This window comes from Morus notabilis, unplaced genomic scaffold, assembly GCF_000414095.1.
Source record: "Morus notabilis unplaced genomic scaffold, ASM41409v2 Scaffold630, whole genome shotgun sequence".
Classification (NCBI taxonomy): domain Eukaryota; kingdom Viridiplantae; phylum Streptophyta; class Magnoliopsida; order Rosales; family Moraceae; genus Morus; species Morus notabilis.
Window position 1 is genome coordinate 225,127 of NW_010365305.1, and position 24,416 is coordinate 249,542.

Consider the following 24,416-nt stretch of genomic DNA (forward strand, 5'->3'; position numbering starts at 1 on the left):
AATAATAATAATAATATCATATTATTAAAATAATTATAATATTATTATAATATCATATTATATGATAAAATAATAATATTATAGTTATTAATATAATTATAATATTATTTGTTACAATATTACTATTATATTATATTATATTATTATATTATATTACGAGTCTGAATTTTAGTTTGAGAAGATTGTAAATTTTAAATTTTAATATGGGTATTATGAAAGTTTCATTAATTGTACTATGTTGATTATTGCACAATCTAAAAGCTAAAGTTGTCTTTGAGTTGCTTTTGATTTTTGTTGTAGATTCTTTAAAAATTATTAAAAAATGATTTTTGAAGAGATTTACTAAACACTAAAATCAGCGTTTGCTATAAGCAGAAACTGATTTTTAGAGTGACAACAATACCAAACCCAACCCTTATAGGGTTGGCCTATCAGTAACTATAGCCCTTTTTTTTTTTTTTTTTTGGCTAAGGCTATCGTCGTTTTTTATTTGTCAAAGCTACAATTCATATATCTTTTTGACTGCCCAGGCTTGGCATCACCTTTGCTTATTTCCTTAGCATGTATGATATGCGTGCCAACTTAGGATGAAAATATTAATATTTATAGAAATATAAGTAAAATTTTACAAAAATATCGATATCGATAGAAATTAACGTAAAAAATAAAAACTCATACTAAAACACTTTATTTTTAAATGAGACTTTAAAACCTTAAAATAAATAATAATGCATTAATTAGATGAAACTCTCAATCAAAATACCAATCATTTGATAAATATGTAAGGTAAAGTGTGATCATAATACCATAAAATACTAAACACACGTTCACAAATTAAGTAAAATAGTTGAAAATCATCATAATACATATACCATACATATATAGTTTCATACATGATGATAAATTATCAACACTAAAAGAAGCTTCTAGGAGGTTGGGAGGTATTTTTAACACATTCTTAGTTTATACTTGAATTGATACCAAGACATGGAGTTTGAACAGTTCCGTGTATAATTTTAGACATACCATATTTTTTAGATTTTTTTGAAAAGTAAAATATAAAATATAAAATAAAGTTGTGAAAATTTCTATGGAAATTTACCGGTATTTCCACAAAATTTTCGTAAAATTTTGACGATATTCGGTCATTTAACACTACGTTTTACTTGGAAATGGAAATTTTCGTGAAAATATCAATATTTACGGAAATATCCGCGGAAATTTCAAGATATTCTCAGGAAAAGATACTACACCCCTATTTTCATATCGGTACTTACAAAATACGGAAATTTTCGTAGAAATATTGATAAAAATATCGATATTTTCATCCTTAGTGCTAACAAAACAGAGTAATAGACACGAGATTGTATTAGCATCAATTTTTCCCTCCGATATAACCTTTTTCCCGGTGAATTACTCCGATAACGGTCTATTGTGTATTCTATAACGTGGGAGTGATAATTTAGCAACGAAATTATGCAAAGAAATTTCATATACGGATACATTGTCACAATATTATTAGAAGGATATGAAATGGGACAGGAATGAGAAGACACAACTCCATAGAACAACAGCTTTTGAAATACCCAACTTCTTTATAACTTACGCTTTCCACTGCTTAACCACGCATATCAACACAGCATAATTCATAAGAAGATCTGTCATCGTTGCTCAAGGCCTTAGACGCACTTTCCTTCAGTTGTTCAGCTAAACGTCGCAATGTCATCCATTCTTCTCCTTCGATCACCATCCTCACAACCCTCTCAATCTCTTCCCTCATAATGATCCCTTTTCCAACATCCTCCACCACCGGCTTAACCGCCACTCCAACATCCTCCACAAGAACCGTCGCATTCATCCTCTGCTCCGCGTAAAGCGGCCACGCTATCATAGACACGGCCAATTGTTGGCGGTCGATTTTTGTCAACAAGACTTTACTGGGTTACCCTTTGGTGGCCCGTCGGATTACCGGTAAAAACTTTTAATTTAACTGAATATTCTAGACACGGTATTTACGCTTTTGATGTATTGTGAGGAGTATTTGGTGTTGTGTTTTAATGGAAGTAAGAACGCACATAAATTTTATAGTGATTCACCCTTTTGAAAGAAGAGCTACGTCCACTGTATTTTATTTATTTTCTACTCTTCACAGGTTACATAAAAAATCAATCTCCCTTTCTCTCTGGGGCTTTGTCCCCTTTTATAGCCCACAGATTGTATGTGGGTCCCTTCAGGATGGGCGGTCACATGGGGGTTAACAGTGGTTTTCCTTAGGTAGCTTGTCACTCTACCTGCCTAGATTGTAGCCTTTTTAGCACCTTTTAGACTGTTCACTTATCAAATTTGTCCCCTATTACAGCTCTGCAGATCTTTGGTGATTTCCATTTGTCTGTTCCAGGCAGTTTAGGGTTTTGTAATCATTCCTTGTACTACTAACCTTCTCCCAATCCAGACGCAACCTTGGGATCTCCAACTTGTCACCTCCAAGGTTTAACTTGGGATGCAGGCTCATTTGTCTTTGTTCTTTCTTCGGCGCCTACACTCTCTCTCAGGGCATGGCCTCTGTCTCGGTCGACCATACTTTGGGTCGACGCTCCTATAAATCGCCTCTTACAGTCGGCCTCTCCGCCAGATGGAGGGGAGATGAGTCTCCAAGCGTCGACAGCTATCTGACGTGGCAAACGTAGGGTCACGTGGGGCACGACTGTTGTTTGATGTGTCAGCGTATATTTTTCCCTAAAATTCCCTACAACAATGGGCACGCCATGAGCGACGCTCTCTAAAACAGAGTTCCAACAGCAGTGTGACCAAAACGCGCCGGTCGACGCGTCACCGCCACCTGAGCGGCCCACGACGAAACGACAAGGCCCACATCCTTAGTCCTCTCTAAGAAACCCTCAGGCAGAAACGACGCCGGTTCGTTGTTACAGTTAGCTTCACCACCCGCGTTGAAGTATCTTCCCGATGGAGTAGAATCAGAAGAAGCTTTCAAATGAATCTTTGCTCACTCAGCTCTAAGCCCTACGCTAACTCCGTGATTTGCTGAGCTGTCAGCGTTCGTCCGCTGCCGAGTGCGACGAAAATGACAGAGTTTCGCGGTTGTTTGTCGAGCCATTTCAGACACTCGGACCCGGCCGACTCCAGTTCGGCTCCCTTGATTATCGGTCCAATCGGGTAAACCGGCGGTGTTTTGGCTATTTGGCGGTAAAACGGGTTTTCTGTAATGGCTCGCACCGTTGTTGAATTGAGATCATCCCAGGTGTTGAGGAATATTCCAGAAGGGAAGGGAAGCCTGCTCATGTGAAACAAGAACCATTTGAAGTCGTCATTTTTCCAGTCTCGGACTTGGTCAAGGATGTCTTCGGTCCGGACCGGAGAGCAACCAGGGACTTGAACCGGTTCGGGGAGGTCTAGAAACTCGAAGTCAACCTCGTTGTACAGGTCGGAAGATAGAGCGAGAAAGCGAGGAGAATTGGGGAGGCAGTGTAGAAGGTGTAAACCGGAATGGAAAGCTCTTCGCAAACTTGGAAAGCTTGGGTGCATAAGAGGTCAATGACGAGGGCTTTGGGCTTGGAATCAAGAGAGAGGAGAAGAGATTTGAGACATTTTGAGGTTTTCTTGTACGAGTAGGCAGATTCGAGTAAGGAGGAGGCTGTGCGTGTCCTCGATGACGTCAGCGGGAGGGAGGTCGATGACGTGGAGTAAGGGAGGAAGCGTTGGGGAGTGGAGGAGCTGGGTCTGGGCAGCGGTGGAGTCGGCGGTGATGTTCACGAAGCTGACGTGGAACCCGTGGTCAACGACGAGTCGCTTAACGAGCTCGAAGAGGGGATGATGTGGCCCATCCTGGGGCTTGGTAGGACTACCACGTGAGGTTTTGTGGTTTCCGATTCGGCCAAGACCATTGTTGATGTCTCCAAGTTAAGTGTTTTAGAGAGGCCTTAGACGGGAGATTTCTGAGACGTTTAGTTCATGGATTAGAATCATGTTATTAGAATTATTTTTTATTTACGTGTATTTTTTGTGAGAAAAAATACTATAGTAAACCATGAACCATGATTCAAATTATGATTTAAATCCTCCAACCAAACATCCCTTTCGTTATTTATGTTCTACTTGGAATTTCCATATAATTGTGAGTAGAACGCCGTGCATGCATGCATATAAATGCTCAAGTGCTTTGGCTTTGAGAGGTTTAAAAAATGGCATCATTCACTTTTTTTTTTCTTTTTTAATTCTTTTTCGCTTCAATGGATTAATATTCGGGAATCAATGAGGTTTCATTGCAAGATAACAAAAGCAGTTAATTATATCACGTTAATCCTAATTCCTAAATGTTAATTAAATTGTTAATCCTGATATATTAGAGTGCGATTTAGAGAGCTAAATGTATGGAAAAAGCTTGAAACTTCCAACCCACTTATCTGGAGAGAGCTCCTGGTTAATTTTACCAACAAATTAATTTATTAGCGTCTTCCAAACTTTTCAAAATATCCTTTCACTCGTTTATATGATATACTAATGACTTTTCGAAGTGCCTAAATATTTTTGTCTCCTGTTTCGTTTGATCAAATTGTTGAAGTGAGTTGTTTCAAGCTATTAATCCGATGCCCATCTATATATCAACTTCTTTGTGTGTTAGCCGTTATGATAGGCACCCAGCATCTTATTCTTATTCAATTATTTTATTCCGTTGCGTTGTAGTGAGTGGTCGACAGGTTCGACAAACGTAGAAAAAATTAGGACTTTCATGTGATTTTTAATTCGAGTTGAGATGTGATTTTATATGAGAGCTTTTTACTGTAGTAAAAAAGTTAGATGTGATTGTTTGTGAGAGCTTTTTACTGTAATAAAACTCGAATTCTAAACTCGAATCAGCGAAATGAACGGGGCCATAGTTTATAATTGTGTCTTTCCTTTTATGTTAGTATAGGCCTGATTACAAATTGATAAAGATAGTGTTTGGATTTTCGTTTTAACTGTATATAGAATCATATCATGATATGGAAAAGAGGTGAATTTAAGTTATAATTTGAATTGAGATCGTAATTTGAGTTTGTGTTTGATTGTGTACATTTGAGTTATCGTTTGAGATGAGAATTTTTTTGAGTTTGTGTTTTGGTGGATCAAAACTTGAGTTTGTATTTAAATAGTATTTTAATAAAAACTCAATGATGATGGAAAATTTTAATATGGTATAAGGGTGAGGTTTTATTCGTCTCTTCGTTGTGAACGCATAAAAAAAAGAATAATCTCAATCGAAATTAAAACGAAAAAGTTATAGCGTTTTTAAGAACTAAAAAAAAATATTGTTCACTAACTTGAGTTTGAGTCTAGAAACTTAAGTTGAAAGGAAAGCTTGAATTCAGATTTTAATCCCAAACTCAAGTTAAAACTCAAGTTCTAACTCAAATTTTACAAAAAAACATAAACTTGAATAAAGTTGTTACTTGAGTTTAAATTTTTTTTAAGTTTTAGTTCAAACGAACAAGTCTATAATAACTCGTGACCTAATAAGACCCATATCAGCGGAGAAAAAAAGGAAAAAACCCAATCTACCCTTCCTCTGAAACCCTCTGTCTTCTCCTCCATCCCATCCATGGCACCAAGATGCGCTTCCCCTCTTGACGTACCCCCGGCCATTTCTTCTTCCGACGAAGAGGAGGAAACTTCATCGGAAGAAGAAGAAACCTCTGAAGATTAGCAGGTTCAAGCAACCCCCAAACCAACGGTTTTATCGCCCAACACCAAGAAGACAGATGATGATTCCGAGTCCGACGACGAGTCGAGTTCCGAGTCAGAATCTGAGTCCGAGCCCGCCGGCTCGACCGTCAAGCCCATAGCGTCGAAGCCGATGGAGGAGAAGAAAGGGGCCAGATCCAAACCCTTTGTCGCCGCCACGCCAGAGAAAAAGTCGGTGATGAAGAGGCCGAGGGTGTATGAGACCACTGCAAAGGACTCGACGAAGCGGGTGAAGAATAAGAGCAGCCCTGAAGTGCCTCCTCCTGAGGCGGATGGCGACGGCGAAGCAGCGTATGATGAGGAGCAGGAGGAGTCAAAGAAGTCCGGTGGAGACGACTCGAAGAAGCTGTGCTCAGGACACGTACCATTACCCTTTTTGGTCACTATGGAAAATAAAAGAGAAAACAAAATGTATATTTAATTTGATACGGTAAAGACATTGACGCAACGAAATGAAAGAAAATGGGATTTTACCGACATAATTGAGACGGAAGGTTTTTAAATCCGCCTAAGAGAACTCCATAAGTGGAAAATCTCCAAATTTAAGAGAAAAGGCTCAAGTTTTATATTCAATATTAATTATCAAGTCTAACTATTACCATAACTAAAGTGATTATTTATAGTTCACTTATAAAAACAATAATAAAGCACTACTAAAATAAAACGATAAACTAGTAACAAAGTAAAGTTAAATTATTAAACTAGAACAAACGATAATGAAAAATATAAAAACGACTTCTACTGAGTAAATCTCCCTACACCAGACATATAATCACGTATGAGTTTTATTATTTTTTTTATTTTTTACAGTATTTCTTTAGGCTTGGGCTTTATCCGAGCATTCTAATCTACTTGATTTTTGTGCTGAAAATTCTAGTCTAGTTGACACACACTTAAAAGTTGTTTGGTTAGGAGATTCGTACCCGATTCGAATTATGATTCATAATTTACTATAATATTTTCTCTTATAAAAAATACACGTAAATTAAAAATAATTCTAATCTTATGATTCTAATTCATGAACCAAATATCTCTTTACTATGAGCTTAATGGGAATTGATCCATTACTCGAATGCGTGGGGCTTGAAAGAGATGGATTGTGGATCAGAAGACCTAAAGAATACCTGACAGAGTCGTTTCTTTTGTAATTGGTTGCCTAATATCGGGCATTAACTACGGTTCCCTCCAAAAGTTTATACAAAATTTGGATTTATCTGCGCATCTCAAATGAAAAAGTATTTCTGCATTAATTTATTGAGTTGCAACTCCAAGTACTGTGCTTACCTGATTATAAGTATTGGCGTATGTATCAGTATATATGTATATGAGGAGTGCTCTAGCTCCTTTCACTCCACATAGTGCATACCTTTTTCGCTGCAAGTGATCCTTTGGTTGTCTAAACTAATAAGAGGGTTTGAAATCAATTGTAATAAATAGAATGTCTTGTACCCTATGAAAGGGGGAAAAAATAATGTGTAAATAGGTTGTATAGCACCTTGAAGTCTGATTATTTATCTTTACCATTTTGATATGAAAATTAAGCTTAAGTTTTCTACAAAACGTGATATATATGTTTGAAGAAGTCAAACTCTGTGAAAGTAGCGGCCGAGAGACAGTTTCGAGGAGGAGAAGCTGGCATTTTAGAGTATGTTTGGTAGGAAAGAAAAGTAGAAGGAAGGAAGGAAGAAGGTGGAGGGATTTTGGGAGGGAAAATGAAAATATAGGTTGTTTGGTAGGAGAGAAAAGAGAAAGGAAGAGAAAATTGAGTGAAAAATAATACATGTGGGCCCCATCATTTTTTTTTTCTTTTCGCAAGTGGGCAGAAAATTGGATAGAAAATAGGGACAACTCATTAAAGTGAGCAAAGTTACCAAACTACCATTTTCTCCATCAACATCCAAGCAAAAATTTAAGGATATAAAAGTAATTTACAAGTAAGATCTTTTCTTTCCTCCTAATTTAACTTTTAATATCAAACAAGTGAAAATAAACTCATTTTCTTTCCATCTTCTCATACCAAACAACATAAAAATAAATAAATTTCCTTTCCATCATTGTTATTTTTCATCACTTCCATATTCCCTTTCTATCTTATTTTCTTTCCTTCCTACCAAACATAGCATTAAAAATTTTTTTTTTGTTTTTTTTGTATAGTTTTGTGTAAAAATATATTAAAAATTTCTTCTATCTTCCAAAATGTATTCCATTAAGTTTTATTTCCCTCTTTCTCATTCTCCCACTTAATAAATTTTACAAGAAAATTACATCTTACTCTTAGAAGTGTATGGCTAGATTTTTACCTTGTGACTAATATAATATTTGATTAAAAAGTTATTAATCAAGAATAATAAATAAAAATGGATCAATACCATGCAATCTAAGGAGAAAATTGCCTCCTTTTCACTTCATTTACAGGCTAGAAAATTACAAATTCTATCTTTTTTATAATCTGACTAACTAAAAATATATCTTTTAAAAAACTCTACTTCTTAACTAATTTTTGTTTGAAAAATAAAAATATATGGACTAATATTTATGGGTAGAAATAAAAATGCCTTCATTTTTAAGAGGTATTTTTAAAAATTGCTGGCAAATTTTGGACCCAAATTTCACAGTTCACACACTCACCAGGCAGGCCTAGCTCCCAAGTCCCAAGCACGTAATGACTTTACGGAAGCGAACATGAAAGTAAAAAACAAAGGGAAAATAATAGAAAATATGCCAATATAAAAAGCTTAAGAAAGTATATAGATTAATTTTTAGTTATAGAAATGAATATGCCATAACTTGTCAAGTTATGGTTCATAACTAGATAAATTATGGACAAACTTGTTAAGTTATAGTTTATAACCAGATAAGTTATGAATAATTATGAATAATAACTTGTCAAGTGATAGTTCATAACCAGACAAGTTATGGACGAAAACAATAATTTAACCTATTTATTAACTTATGTAAATTATTAACTTATTAATTTTAATTCATCTTAAGTCTTGGTCTATTTCCTTCTTTCTTCCAAAACAAAGAAAAACAAGGCCCAGCCCATGTGAAGAAGATTCGGGACATAGAAAAGAGAACAGAGTCATGTAGCCGTTAGCAACGCACTAGCCGGTGATATCGTCCCCTCCATTCTGGTGACTGGTGAGGAGGAAATTTGGATTCTTCCTTTTTTTTTTTTTTCCTCAACGGTAAGGAACTTCCCCACCAAGCCAAAACCAATATGCACTTCACACACACGTAACCCATTATCAACATATTACCAAATAGGCAAATACCAAACGACTGCGACACTTTGCCTAAGCTTTGCTTTGTCTTCTCCAACCTCATCCGGCTAATTAAAGTTTGTTGAGTTCACTTTGAATAACCGAAACACTATCATCTAGTACCATTCTTATGATATTTCGCTGTCAATTATCAAACCAAAGTTCACGACGGGCCATTATTAGATCATGCAAAACCCTCAACTAATTTGGTGTTTTTATTACGGTAATGTGGTATTAAAGAGTGGACCAATTCGACCATTCCTTGTTATTTAAGGAAAGTTACGATTTTATTATGTTTTGGAAGAATATATAAATTATTTTTTTAACATTTTTTTTGTCTGCTACTAAAAGGACTAAACTACCCTTCAAGGATAACAATATATTATTATAATTTTTTGTTTTGTATATTTTGTTCTCCAAAGTTATTAAAGAAAATTATTGACATATTTATTTCTTATTATTTTTATTTTTTTGTTACTACAACTGATAACCAATAGATTATAGAAAAAGGGTTTTTATTCTAGTTTTTCAACATTGACACTAATTATCTCCTTATTTATCTAAGATGTCAATACTACCTTAACTTATAATTAGAGAAGATGAAATCAACGTGACTTATAATTTATCACAACTATTAACACTAATGCAAGCGGCCATTGCCCACAAGCAATGCGACACAAGTGCTCTCTCCAATCCATACACAAAAAAAGCACGCATGACGCATTGCGCAGCAAATTTGAATTGAATGCAAGGGCAAAATTGGCATTTATTTAGGACTCATTTAATTCGTTAATTTAAATTTTTAATTTAAATTAAGATGTAATTTTATGTAAAAAAAATTTATTATAATAAAAAAATTAAATATAATTATTTTTAAAATTTTTTTAATATAATAAAATTTAAATCGGTGAAATGAAGTAACTTAGCTGAGCATGGCTTTCAAAAACAAAAGCGGTAAACGTTCACCAACACGCACGCAAAGTAACCGGCTTTCACCGGTCACCTTACCCAATCCAAACTTTCCTGTTTTAAAGCCCCGTTAACCCGTTCGTTTTTTTTCGTCGTTTTGCGTTCTCTGCTCTCTCTCTCCCTCCCTCTCACTCACTACATTATACCTCCTCTGTTCTCTCCTCTCTCTGCACAACTGCCTTACGATTCTCCCGAACTAGCTTTTACCATTTTAGCCTCAAATTCTTCTCAAATTTTCGATACGAAGAACTCAGAAGCTCTGTACTCACAGCATCCGGAGAAAGCAACAGTGCTTTAGGGCAATGTCTGTGGCGACTAAGCTTCACTCACCGGTCTGCGAGCCGAGAGCGATTCTCGGCCCCGGAGGCAACAGAGTTAGGGTTTCGGAGTACCCAAAGCGAAAAGGCGAGGCCTTGAAGAAGCCGCAGGCTCAGAGGACGAGAAAGCCGACTGCGGTCTCCGAAGTGCCTCAATCGGTGGTTAGGAGCAATGGCTCGGTCGATAGTTCGTGCTCTTCTGACTCCTCTTCGAGCGGCTCCTTGGCCAAGACGGTGAGCTCGAAGAAGACGCCACCGACGGTGAAGCGTAAGGGATTGAAGCCTGTGAAGGTCGTTCCCGTCGGCGTTGAGGCCGTCGCTGCGTTGCCGAAGATTTTAGGTCCGCCTAAACGGTGCGATTGGATCACACCTAACTCTGGTAAGTTAGTTATGCTTTATTTTTTTTTATTTGCCTGAATATTCTGTTATTTTGTAATTATTGAGGAAGAGGAGGGGAAAAGTTGGAATTTTTAGATCTAAATTAATGGTTTCGTTGTTTGAAATTTACAGTAATGGAAGAACATTTCTTCACTGAGAAATTTCTCGATCTTGATTGGTAATTAGGATTTTCGTCGCTGGTATTCCCCAAAAATGAAAAAAAAAATACTAATGTCTAACCATAAAATTTGGTGGGAACTGTGTTGGTTGATTATTCTAATTATGGAGTATGATTTGATGTAGTAAAACACGTAAGTGCCTCATAAATGTGGATAAACAGGCAAGTTCGTACGCACACTGTCGGTGAAATACACTATTTTAAAGTGTGCGTTGGATTGTAGCTGAAATATATAAACTTTAACTGTTTAATGTCTTTTATTAGACGGCATGGTTACAACTCGACTAAGCATTTTTTTTTTTTTTAATAACAATGGTTATATCATATATGGGTATAGTTTTGTTAGGTCGAGTTTTGTGTGCTGAGCTCATTATTCATTAACTCCATTTAAACATGAGAATAAGTAGGGAACCTCATCTTAATTTTGCGAGAAATATATTTCAACAAGATGTCAAGATCTCATAAGCTATATAGCTACAATGTATAAGATCTCCAACAATTTAGATTGTGTCTGGGGAACTTGTGAGGTTGGACAGTCCATTAATGCCTTGGGTACAATAGTAAAACTTCTTGACACGCCCAGATTGCACAGAAGAATCTTTATTTTATGTATCTAAGTTTGTGATGTCATTGACTGTAGGGACTTGATGAAACTCTTATTATTTACATTACATGGATGGTAATTCTAATTTTACGTCCATAAACTTGAAAGAAGAACTTGTTGGACAGAGGATTTTGAATGATGAATTATTCATGAATCATGTGTGTCCAAAAACAGAGAATTTCATTTGTTTGGATAATTTGGAAAAAGTAATATGCCGGTAAACTCCTTATTCAATTAAAGTTGCTTATGTGGGTATTTGCAGAATGTTATTTCATGGGACTTTTCTTTTGACAGACTCCATTTATACTTCCTTCCATGATGAGGAATGGGGAGTTCCAATTCATGACGATAGAAAGTTATTTGAATTGCTAGTCTTTTCACAAGCTTTAGCCGAACTCACTTGGCCTGCAATTCTAAACAAGAGAGAAATTTTCAGGTACTACTGTCCCCATTTCCTCTGCTCACTAAAAACTTTAAGAAGGACATTTTTTGGCATGCGTTTGATGTTGGTTATTTGTTCCCATTTGGCAGGAAACTTTTTGAAAATTTTGATCCATCATCCATTGCACAGTTCAACGAGAAGAAGTTGCTGTCCCTAAAAGTAAACGGCAATCTATTGCTATCTGAACCAAAGCTTCGCGCAATCGTTGAGAACGCTAAGCAAATACTTAAGGTAATAGAGATCAAGTTACCACACACCTTCTGATTGCATTAGACAAACGCATTATGCTCATTACATAAGATTTTATTTCTTTTTAGCGGAATTTCCAAACCCAACCCAACATGCACCCTTCATAATGTGGGACTTACACCTTCAACTTTGCTTGCATTCATTATTGGAATTTCAACTTCAATTTTGATTGCATTCATTATTATTGACGGCAATCTAGAATAAAAAATCGAGTGCAGAAGAGGTGGAGTTGTTTTGGAAAGTTTCCTCTCATTCAGGAAACTGAGTTATCTCAGAATTAAATGTTTCCATGTGACTCATATTCCTATGCAGATTCAACAGGAGTTTGGTTCCTTCAGTAATTATTGCTGGTCCTTCGTGAACGACAAGCCCATCAAGAACGGATTTCGTTATGGACGTCAAGTACCAGTCAAGTCGCCAAAAGCAGATCTTATAAGCAAGGACATGATGCAGAGAGGCTTCCGTTGTGTGGGGCCAACCGTGATTTACTCATTTATGCAAGTAGCGGGCATTGTTAATGACCATCTCTTGTCCTGCTTCAGATACGAGGAGTGCAAGATAAATGTGGAGAAGGATTTAAAACCTAGAACTGAGGAATCGGCAATACTAACTGAAGCTCTGGAAAAGACAAGCTTATCTGATGACTGAATCGATAAAATTAGTTTCTTAGTACTAATCACACAAATCCACACGACTAAGAAATCATCAGGAGGTGAAACAGCGTAGGTTAGCGTTTATTACCTTTGATTTGACAGATTATGCTGCCCTTTAAAAAAAAACAAAACAAAACAAAATTCATAATGTATTGATTACAGTTTGTAGAGTGATGTAAGCAGCGTCAAACTTGCTATACTAGTCGTTTATTCCCTAATAAAAGTTTTATATCATGGAAAATCATGTGTGACTTGGGGTTTCTTTCCATTTTCGATCATATACACAAACACACAGAGACACAAAAACAAATGCATACATGATTACTTGTTGCTACAGTAGTAATTGTTGGTTGCTACGATTATGATTTATTATTCAGAATGATGTGGTTTTTGGGTAGTCAAAATGATGGTTTACATTGATGTCATGGAATGGAGCCTCGTGGGAATGTTGGTGCTTTTGTTTCGCTTATATAAAACGTCGAAGAATGATTTGAACAAACAGAAGGTACCTGCCCCATATGACAACAAAGTGGCTGGCTAAGCTTTTGTTACAACTCTCTTGTATTTAAAACCATATGACTTTATTAACCCCTAATTTAGTATTTACGCGTAATGCACGAACATGAACATGGGGTATGTCGGGCCTTGTCATTAAGAGGCCACCCACCATTGATGAGTCAGGGAGCAAGAATCATAATCCAACCAACAATAAGAGTTTGAAGTCATGAACTGGGAAGATAGGCCAAAATCAAACGATTTATATATATATATATATAAAAAGACGGGAGGGTAAAAAGAAAAGAAAAAAAAAACTCGGGCAATTGCAGCAATATCTACATGTAATGCTTGATCAACATTTCAAACTGAGATGAGGGAAGAAAAAATAGAAATAAATAATAAAAAAAAAAGAATTCACCATGGAATTCAATTACTTGAAAGAACCCAATCTGGTTTTAAGATATGCAGATTTCTGTTGAAGGGGATTGAGCCAGAGACTGGAAATGCGCTTCAACACTAAGCTGAAATAAGGCAACAAACCAGCAAACGGGAGTCCTTTTTCTGTTCTTTTATAACACACACTTTGCATTCCACCACCGGAGGCTTCAACTCCGGGCAGCTTTCCCGCTTCCCAGCGTGAGCTCCAAGTCATCCAATCCAACCTCATGGATCCTCTCTCCAACCCAGGGCTTCACCTGTCCACCCCCAAAGTCAAACTCCGCTCCTCTCCCTGCTTCAGGGACTGCATTGCTCGGCGAAATTGACTGCACGGCAGGCTTCACAAGATTGAAGGTTGGCGAGGTTGGCATCACGGAGGCAGAAGGCGCAAACTTTTGGAAGCTAACCCATTGGCCAGAATCAACAGTGGATGTATCAGATTCATCACATTCCGGTATAGGAGCTGCCGGGACATGAAGCTGGTGGCGGGTTGGGCTAGCCGGTGCAGAAACAGCATAAAAGGGGTAATTGAAAGAGGCCATGGATTCTTTAGCAATGGTCTCCCAGTTGGGAATTGGCTTGGGATTTCTTGAGGTTGGGGATGAGAGTGGTGGGGTTACAGGGGCACTATTTGAGATTCTGAGAGGTGGGAGAGATGATGGAATGGCACTCCTTAGATAGGGAATGAGATTAGTCGGGTTGTAGCCGCCGTCAAGACGAGACGGGCTAGGGAAGGAAGAAGAAGAAGGACTGACTTGGTAGGAAGGGATTGGACTTGGAAAGGATGAAGACAATGGACTCGGGTTTTGGGAAGTATAAGGGGTTATTCTTGTGGAAGTGCCCGCCACATCTATTGGGTGTGGCTCACATCCCTGTATGATTACATTTTTACATATCAATACCACATTCTTCGCAGAAAATATCCCATCAAAAAACATTTGACATACAGCAAAAATTGAACAAAACAACGTTATATAAACAGCAGTTCCACCATTTAATTCTCTCTCTTCTCTGGAGATCTCATATTCCCAGAATCAAAAAACAGATCTTGATGTACTAGTTTCTCTGTTCTTTCTTTGTTTCTATAATACCACGTCAAAGCGATAATAGTTAGTGCCAGAAATTCTCAATCCTCAACTGGGCCACAGATTTTCAAAGCAAGTGAAATCCCAACAATGAATAGTCCACCGAAAAACAGTGCAAAACAGGATCCAAACCCATTTCCTCCAAGAAAGATGCAACGAAACAGTAAAATTAACATAAAATGGAACGGCAAAAAACTCCGAAAGAACAGATCTACCATAATGAGAAAAAACGCACAAATTTAGCAGAAATGGGTCAAATGAAAAAAAAAAATATATATATATATATATATATGTATATGTATACCTTGCGATAAGTAGTACCGTCTTCTTCGACGGTCCAACCGGCTTGGGAGCAGAGAGCTTTCAAGACTTCATTATTGTCGCAGTGCTTGGGCAAGTTGAAGTTCCCCTGAGCTCTGAGACCCGAGTATATCTTCGCGGCGATCGCTCTTCTCCTTCTCTCTCTCCTCCTGTTGTTCTCTCTCTCCCTCCACGACGGCTTCCTCCGCGCCGTCGACGCTGACGTGGCCCCGTCCGACGTCATTTTCCGGCCACCTCTGCGGCCACGGTTCACCTTCTCTGCGCAACTTTTGGTCCGTCGCAGCTGATTTAAGCCCAAAAGAGCAGGGAAAAACTACAAAGAAAGAGAGAGAGAGAGAGAGAGGGAGAGTCGTGCTCACGAGGAATGCGCTTTCGCTTCTTCGCTCTATGTGTAGAAGAATCTCTCTCTCTCTCTCTCTCTCCTTCTGAGCGAAAAAAAGATAAAGCTAGTTTTTGGTAACGCTTTGGTACGGGCGAGTTCAGAAAGAACCAAAGATGAACAAAACTGGTTGTTGATCTGTGACCGCATACTAAGATCAGGACAGGAAGTTGATCTGATTAAGCTGTTACAAATTGATGCTGTGACCAGAGACTAGTCAACAGGTACGTAGAGAAGAAGAGAAAGGTTAGGCCGCGTGGAGGTTTTATACAAAACCGTTTTTCTTTCTGATGACCTAATAATTGTGGGGGTGGGTCCCACCCCAATCAGCTTCATAGTTTGATCCTCAGCCTCCAGTTCTAAAGAAGCCCACAGTGGGATTGTTTAGGGTTTAGGCCCGCCCCAACCCAAACGTGCCCTGCTTTGATTTTAGCTTCCAAATCATGTACACCGCAGAATGAGATTTACTGTGATTGTCTTTCAATTTTCAAACAGTCTCTAGTCTAGATACAGAGAACAACTGAAACAGAGAAATTAATTAGTATTTGTTTTGATTATCTTCATGTCCATTTCCATGTAGAGCTTTGTTGTGGGAAATGAGACATGGGGCAAAGAGTTAGACGTGTGTAAATTAACAGCTCACAAACAGCTTCCAATTGCATAAATATCTGATCCGCTTGAATAACACATATCGTGACTTTGACCATAGACAGGAACTAAGGGTTCGTTTGGTTAAAGCATTCAAACCATGTGATTTGAATTATTTTTTATTTATGTGTATTTTTTGTGAGAAAAAATACTGTAGCGAACCACGAATCATGATTCGAATCAGATAACGAATCCCTCTACCAAACACCTCCTAAGATTGTTTGATAGGAGAAACAATCGGAGAGAAAGTGGTTATGAGAAGGATTTCAACTTCAAGACCCGAGTTGATTGGTAAAAATATAAAGGGGAAGGAATGTATTAAATGAGAAATTTCAAATCTTTAAACCCCAATTGTGATTGATCTAATAGTAGTAAATCCATAACAAATACAATTAGAGCATTATCACTTTATTTTCATTTTCCTCGCCTAGGCTTTAAAAGAAGGTAATTTCTTTCCTCTTTTTTTTTTTTTTTTTTAATACAAGCCACCAAGAAAAGGCCACTATATACGCACTATTGAAGGGCGTTTAATCGTAATTTTTTCTTTTTCTTAAATGCGCAGAGAATTCGAACTTTAGCTCTCAACATTAAAGGAATGTTCTGATTAGCTTTGATTAGCCTTCTCGTTTTATCATCATATATAACCATAATTTTCTTGTGCGAGAAAGGCTACAAATTCTACGTCCCTAAAAGAGACGTCCATAACAAAGGGCCTTCGAATGGACGTGCTATCCTTCTTTGCGTTCATAGAAGTACCGCGATTCTTGGAACTGAAGGGGTTCGTTTCCCCAAGAAACCCACTGAGGCAACATTTCTCTAGCAAATAGTTCCAGACAGCGACTAGGACTATGCCCTGCAATATACTCCTTGAGCAGACCTGATAATATAAGAGAATGAGTGAATAAGTGGAGAGAACAAGAAGAAATAAAAAGGGAATAGTAAAAGTTAATACATTTAAAACCCTATACTGTGATTTTAATATGAAAATTACTTTAGTAAACTGTAACCAAACTATATATATATATATTTAAGAGTCCCAGACCAAGAGATTAATAAGATGAATCGTGAATAAACGACAACGGAAGCTAGGCACATCCTCATTAAGCGTTTAGAGAAAATTGCAGAATTTATCTTTAAGAGTGCATGAGTCTGGACTTTTACTCCTTACTCTTGATAAATACCATTTTGTTAGTGTAATTATTTGACTAAAAAAGTTATGAATCAAGAGCCCTGCGCTGTTAAGAGGTATTTGTCAATATTACCCTCGAGTTTAACATTGATATTACGGCCCAAAAGGATTACCTCCGATTGGGGGCTTCCTTGAGTAATCCCCTGGGATGCTAATGATAACTTGATTATCTGGTGCAGCTTTGATTCTTGACATGCTATTGGAATCCACGGCCTACAAAACAGAACTCGTTAAAAAAATAAATAAATAATAAAATAAATAAAAATAAAAAAATTTGCAAGCTCACCTCCCCATGACATTGTCCTAAAATAATGCATTCATATGGCCTATGATGAAAAAGGTCCAAATCATTTATCAACGAACCATCTGCTTTCACCTGCAACACTCAAGTAGACCAGGACCTAAGAACAACATACCAGAAAAACCGAGTCACACTACATACGGATAGAAAAAGAAATCACCTTCAGCCAGTAAAAAGTGGCCATATATTTGACTCCCCATGCAGGAAATAGCTCTTCCTCAACAAAGCAGCGCAATTTCTCCCTATTGGTAACCCATAAGGCTATAATAGCTCCTTCCTTGTGACTAAGTTTCTTGATAGGAACGGAAAGAAAATACTTGTTCGGCAAAGTTGGGTACCTATAAGGCTATTTTAATAATCAGGAATTCACAATAACACAAATTGTTATGAAGAGCTTAGAAAGTGCAGAGGAATACCTCAACTTCTGGTGGGCACTTCCATTCTCCCATGGTGGATCGATCACAATGAGACTGAATCCATGATCATTGTCAACTGCATGTGGGGTGGGGGGGAAGAATCTATAAGTAGAAGTGCAAGAAATTCTTCATCAACAAATACCAAAAAATATTTTAAAAAGGGAAATTGATGAATAAGTGCAGCAAATCTGGAGAGGAACTAAAGGTACAGAACACAAACTTATTTCTTAAATGCGTTCATAGGCTGTTTGCACAATCAAGATAGACTCCAAAAATATATTTTAAGACCATATGCAGTAATTACCAGGAATTAGGTTGTGAATCTGCTTCAGATCAGACTTCCACATGATAGAATGCAAAACGTTAAAAGAAAAAAAAAAATGTAAGACACACTTGAAATGAATTTAAGCATTTGAACATACAGAATGGCCTTGGTCTTTAAGGGTAAACATAATAAGCAGTTTTTACGACATCAACATCAGAGCTCGGCTTTGTCATAAACTAAATTAAAATATACACATACATATAACGTGACAAAACTGACATACCATGTAGAAGGAGCTGTCGTGAGGTAATATATATCGAGTGTTCATAAACTCAGCCTCTAAATCATCACTGGTCTCGTTAACAATTAAGTTATTAAACACAGGAAGAACCCGTTCACAATATTGCGTGGGAGGAGAACCTGAAAAAAGCAATATCACAGCACGAGTTGTTAGTTTATAGGGCAACTAATTTACTATCCAAACAAGGTCCTAAAATGTCCAATTACTGAACAAAAACCCAGAAAAGTGAGCATGATTTAACCTCTAGTCAGAAATCATTAACATTTTTCAAAGTCGTTAACAAAAACCCACAAATGCCCTAACTAAGATCTGAACAATGAAAATTTCCATAAATTGGAAAAGCAAAATCCAACCTCCACCTTCATTTCGCTCGCCACTGGGATGAAATTTAAGTGTAATTTCGTACAAAGGAGCTTGCCAGACCCGTCCGAGTTCAATTAAAGACTGTTGAACTCTAGACGATGATGATGACGGTGAAGAATCTGACAAATCTCTCAAATTGCAAATGACCTCCAAAAGATCAGTCGCTCTCTGCAAAGACTCGAGCGCCTTCAACAGCAAAGGCTCCGATTCCTGCGAACCAAAAGCAAACATCATTGGCAGCTCGTCACCTCAAAATCGCCATTAACAAAACTGAGAATAGTTTAGGCAGTGTATTTACCTGGTGACGCCGATCGGCGGCTCGCTCTCTTTCGTTGAGAGCGTAAGGTTTCTTCTCCTTCTCCTTCCGCTTTCTCTTTCTCGAATTCGAAGATTGTTGCGTTGCGTTGCTGGATTCGAAGAAGCGTGAGTAGTACGCCGAAGGGGAAACCCTGAATCGAGTGTATGATTGGTTGAGGACACGAACGGGATCGATGAAAATGGAATTGGAATTTTCGAATCGGTAAATGCCAGATTCCAAGAATGCAAAGAGCTTCTCGCTCAATTTCGAGACCTCCATTAACGTCGAAGAAAAGTCCCGCTAGGACTCTGGACTTGTCAGTCAACAACAAATATAGGGAAGGCCCAAATCAACAGTGTGGTCAAAGGCAAATTTTGGGCCCGGCTAATGTTTTTAAAATAGTTTTATTTCCGGTATAAAAATAAAAATAAGATTATTTTAAAAATTATCTGAAACTTATTTTATATTAAGGAGACATTTGGTTCATGAATTAAAATCATGTGATTAAAATTATTTCTGATTTACATGTATTTTTTGTGAGAAAAAATATTGTAGCGATCCATGAACCATGATTTAAATCTTAGTTTGAATCCTCCAACCAAACATCCCCTAAATTTGATAGTCTTTTAAGAGATTAATTTGAATACAATAAAAAAATAAAATCATATTTGGTTATATTAAATACGTTTGTTTTGAGTACATATAATTAATAATATTAAATTAATATAATAAGTAATTAATAATTAATAATTATTTTAAAAAATTAATATAATAATAGATAAATTATCATTAATGATTACATTAATGATTAAACTATATATAACAAATTAATATATTAAATAATTAGTAATTAATTATAAGTAATTACTATGTTAGTAATGTATTCATATTTATTAGATTATAAGTGATTAATTAGTGTATTAAGAAAAATAATTAGCATATACCTAATTTATTAATATTCTACTTACTACTTAAATAATTAACTTTTAGTTACATAATTAATTACTAATGTTTATTTAATAATTTATTATTTGATATATCACATGATTAATTTTTTATAATTATTATTTTTGTAATGATTAATGACTATTTATTATTTATTATTTATTAGTATATTACATATTGATAATTATAATTTAATATTAATTATTAATTGAATAATTATTATTTCTTTTTTATTTACCAATTATTTACTAATTAATAGATTATAATTAACATAATATATAATTGATTATTAATCATTTATTTAATAACCTATTATTTTTATTTTATTGTTAATATGTTATATAATTAATTTTTGACAATTAATCTTTAACTAAATAATTAATTACTATATTATTTATTATTTTATTAATAAAATTAAAAACTTAATAGTAATAAATTAATATATGATTAATAATTAAGTAATTGCTATCTATTTATTAGTTATTAAGTATATCTATTTATTAATTATTAATTAATATATAATATAATTAGTAATTAATAATTAATTATTTAATATCGTATTTACTAGTAAAGATCATATTTATCCGAAAATCAGACCATTGACTCCGGTGGCCATTTATCACTATATTTTTCAGTAAATACTGTATTTTCTAATAAATATTATATTTATCTGAAAATTCAGGCACCGACTTCGACGACCGTTTGACATTGTATTTACTCGTAAATATCGTCTTCACCAATAAATACCATAATTACTTGTAAATATCATATTCTGAAAATTTAGGCGCCGACTCCGACACCCGTTTAACATTGTATTTACTATTAAATATTATATTTATCAGTAAATACTGTAATTACTAGTAAATATCATATTTATCCAAAAAATTTAAGCACTAACTCCGACAACCGTCTAACACTGTATTTACCGGTAAATACCGTATTTACTAGTAAATATCATACTTACTCAAAAATTTGGCGGTTGACTCCAGCAATCGTTTAACATTATATTTACCGGTAAATATTGTATTTACCAATTAATATCGTATTTACTAGCATATATCATATTTATCCAAAAATTCAAACACCGATTCCAACGATCGTTTAATATTGTATTTACCAATAAATACCATATTTACCATGTTTGTCTGAAAATCTGACTACCGGCTCCGGAGACTGGTAAATAAAATATTTATCATATTTATCTATGGCTATACATAAACCCAACCCACCCCAACCCAACCCAACCCGAAAAAGGTAACTTATAGCATTATTTTTTATTTTTCGGCCCACTAAATGTCTGGCCATAGGTGTTTGGGGCGGTTTGTGGGTTGGGCCTATAATAACTCGCATACCCCAACCTAACCCGCACAAACATGCCTGATAAGGAGCCTATGAGTGTGGACTGATAAGTGCGGTTGCTGTTGCAGTACTTGCTTTAGATGGATTTGAATTAAGCCACTAATTTATGTTTGCTTTATGTTTGATGTTGGATGGACTACTTTGCTTCATGTTTGATTTTGGATTGAACTTTGAATTGCTATCTATTTGATGATAGACTAATCAATATTATTTCTATTTGATGATGAACTTTGAATGTTGGAGTTATGTTTGATTATTAGTATTATTTATATTTGATGATCAATATTATTTCTATTTGATGATCAGTATTATTTCTATTTGATATGAACTTTGAATGTTGGAGTTATGTTTGATTATTAGTATTATTTCTATTTGATGATAAGTATTATTTGATGATGGACTTTGAATGTTGGAGTTATTATTTTTATTTGATGATGAACTTTGAATGTTGAATTGAACTTTGATTCTTTGAATGATGAACCCGACCACCCAACCCACCCCGACCCGCCCCAACTTAACCCAAACATCATTGGCTGTTAAATTTTTCTAATATCGTTGGGGCTAAATATGTGCAACCCGCACCCTTTGGGGTGGGGCAAGAAAAAGCTCTACCATACATCAACCCAACCCATGTAGAGCCCTATATTTATCTGAAAATCTGGCGATCGACTTCGGCGATCAGCTCCGGCGATTGGTAAATACCGTATCTACTGGCAAATATCATATTTACCATATTTATCTGAAAATCTGGAGACCAGCTTTGGCGATCGGTAAATACCATATTTACCTGTCAATATCGTATTTACTAATAAATATAATATTTATCTGAAAATCAAGTGATCGGCTCCGGCAACCGATAAATACATCGTATTTATTAAAAAAATTTATTTTTTGGGTGTTAATTTAATATAAAAAATATAAAACTAAAAAAATGACAAATAAATAATTTCTTTACAAAAACTTCTTCCAAAATTATTTTAAATACAAAATCAACCCCAAAATAAAACCTAAATTAAAAACCTAACCCTAAAATCGGCCCTAAATCCTTTCTTCCCATCAACCTGAATCTTCGAACCTTCCGCCCACGGAGCCAGCCACACCTCGCAGCTAGCCAATATTTTCTTCTGTTATTTACTAAATTCTCATGTTGTTTTATAAGTATTTTGTTTAACCTAGTGATACTAAAACATAGCAAAAACATTTAGAATGCTTTACAAATATTGTGAATAAAAATTCTTTGCAAATTTCTGTTAGTTGTTTTTGCTCTCCTTGAGGAGGAGAATTATGTTTTTATTGTACAAACTTTGCCTTGTTTAGTTTCTTGGTTTGGATTTTGTTGATTTGTACTTTTTTATTTGAACAAAAAAAATTTGAACTTTATGGTTAAAATTATAATTTGAATTGGCGTTTGGATGCGTAGTTAAATTTTTAATGTAACTGTAAATAAAATTTAAATTTGTTGCTAAGTGTAAAAAGAAGAGATAGTGAGTATCTTTTTACTATTTAAAAATGATTTGAACAGTTGTATTTGAGGGGGAGTTAAACTCTAAGTTTGACAGTTTAACTCAGTTCAAAAAGAAATATAATTCGAATTGTGTGCTTACCAAACATGAGCTATTCAAATTGTGCTCACCATTCGAATTGAGATGAACTAAGCTAAACTAGTGAAACAAACGAGAAATTTGTCTTTTTTCTTATCTTTTTTCCTTTCTTTTTTGATGAAAAATTCACACGAAGCATTTTAATACCAAAACGTTTTCTATTCGACAAAAAATAACAAATCATAACCTAGAAATAAAAACAAAGAGAATAGATCCAATAACAATATCAATACTATACTATACCACGAATCACATCACAAATATGGAAAAAGAAAACTCAGATATAAAGAGCATAAGAAATTAAATCAATTCCATCAAGCAATAATCTGATTTTATCAATGCAAAACTTCTTTCCTGACAAATAAAAGAAATATTTTAAAAGATATTTTAAAAATGAAAAATTATACTGCATATATTTGGGTGGTTTGGTTTGGACTATTTGATCTATAGAGTCCAAACCACCAACCCAAATGTCCATCAAAATTTAATTTAAAACCCACTAAAACCACCCAATAATTTAAAAATAATAAATGATTTGATTTGAATTAGGCAATTTGAGAGATTGTTTGAACAATGTAGAAGAACAAATGTGTAATGTGCATATACTAGTCTAATATTTTTCCTACCACCATAACAATTTTCACGTGTTTTACGGTTTAAGTATACTGATTGCGAGTATGTATTTTAACAAGATCCAACAATGACAACTATAGGATTTAGCTTAACTTCAGATTCACTGTTTGGATATCATTTAAAATGATTTAAAAAAGCATTTGTGAACTAAAAGGTTAAAGTGATTGAGGGATCAGCCAATATTGAATATTGGGCTTATTTTCTTGCATAGTTTCACATATTATGAAGCGTATGTCGAAAGTAAAAGGTTGCAACATAGTACATCTAGAAGTAAAAAAAAAATGTCATTATGCTCATATAACCAAATTATCTATCTACAAAGGGAGCAATATACTAGGATGACTTTCCAACAAAGTGAAATTAACAAAATAACTTTATTTTATTTTTTATGAATAAAGATATTTACTCCTTCTTTATAAAATGAGATCATTTTACAAATAAAAATTTTTAAGAAATTATTTTACTAATAAAACTTTTTAAAAGAGTTATTTTTACAAGCCTCCTACAAAGGAGACCTTTATGGCTGCCTCTCATGATCACATATCCTCGGCCTTCGCATTGCTCCATAGCCTGTAAATTTCACA

At 35.3% G+C, this 24,416-nt stretch overlaps 3 protein-coding genes and 1 pseudogene across 4 annotated transcripts; 1 reads left to right on the top strand and 3 right to left on the bottom strand.

Annotated features, from left to right (window-relative positions):
- Positions 1–1,618: 1,618 nt before the first annotated feature.
- LOC21404068 lies at positions 1,619–3,902 on the bottom strand (annotated as a pseudogene).
- A 6,200-nt stretch (positions 3,903–10,102) lies between these two features.
- Positions 10,103–13,027, top strand: LOC21404071 (probable GMP synthase [glutamine-hydrolyzing]). The gene is made up of 4 exons (XM_010107729.2): positions 10,103–10,667; positions 11,743–11,884; positions 11,980–12,121; positions 12,452–13,027. The coding sequence occupies exons 1-4, from the start codon at positions 10,274–10,276 to the stop codon at positions 12,785–12,787; spliced, it is 1,014 nt and encodes a 337-aa protein (XP_010106031.1). The 5' UTR covers positions 10,103–10,273; the 3' UTR covers positions 12,788–13,027.
- Positions 13,028–13,580: 553 nt separating this feature from the next.
- Positions 13,581–15,561, bottom strand: LOC21404072 (protein BRASSINAZOLE-RESISTANT 1). Its single transcript, XM_010107730.2, has 2 exons — positions 15,118–15,561; positions 13,581–14,600 (listed from the first exon to the last, which is right to left on the bottom strand). The coding sequence occupies exons 1-2, from the start codon at positions 15,355–15,357 to the stop codon at positions 13,896–13,898; spliced, it is 945 nt and encodes a 314-aa protein (XP_010106032.1). The 5' UTR covers positions 15,358–15,561; the 3' UTR covers positions 13,581–13,895.
- A 951-nt stretch (positions 15,562–16,512) lies between these two features.
- LOC21404073 (methyltransferase-like protein 2) lies at positions 16,513–19,607 on the bottom strand. Of its 2 annotated transcripts, none has more exons than XM_024172005.1 (9): positions 19,295–19,607; positions 18,993–19,206; positions 18,616–18,752; positions 18,372–18,405; positions 18,068–18,143; positions 17,812–17,989; positions 17,637–17,726; positions 17,464–17,563; positions 16,513–17,038 (listed from the first exon to the last, which is right to left on the bottom strand). In XM_024172005.1, the coding sequence occupies exons 1-9, from the start codon at positions 19,571–19,573 to the stop codon at positions 16,890–16,892; spliced, it is 1,257 nt and encodes a 418-aa protein (XP_024027773.1). In that variant the 5' UTR covers positions 19,574–19,607; the 3' UTR covers positions 16,513–16,889. The 2 variants fall into 2 exon arrangements, with proteins under 2 accessions (XP_024027773.1, XP_024027772.1); XM_024172004.1 differs by having other exon boundaries at positions 18,987–19,206.
- Positions 19,608–24,416: the final 4,809 nt, after the last annotated feature.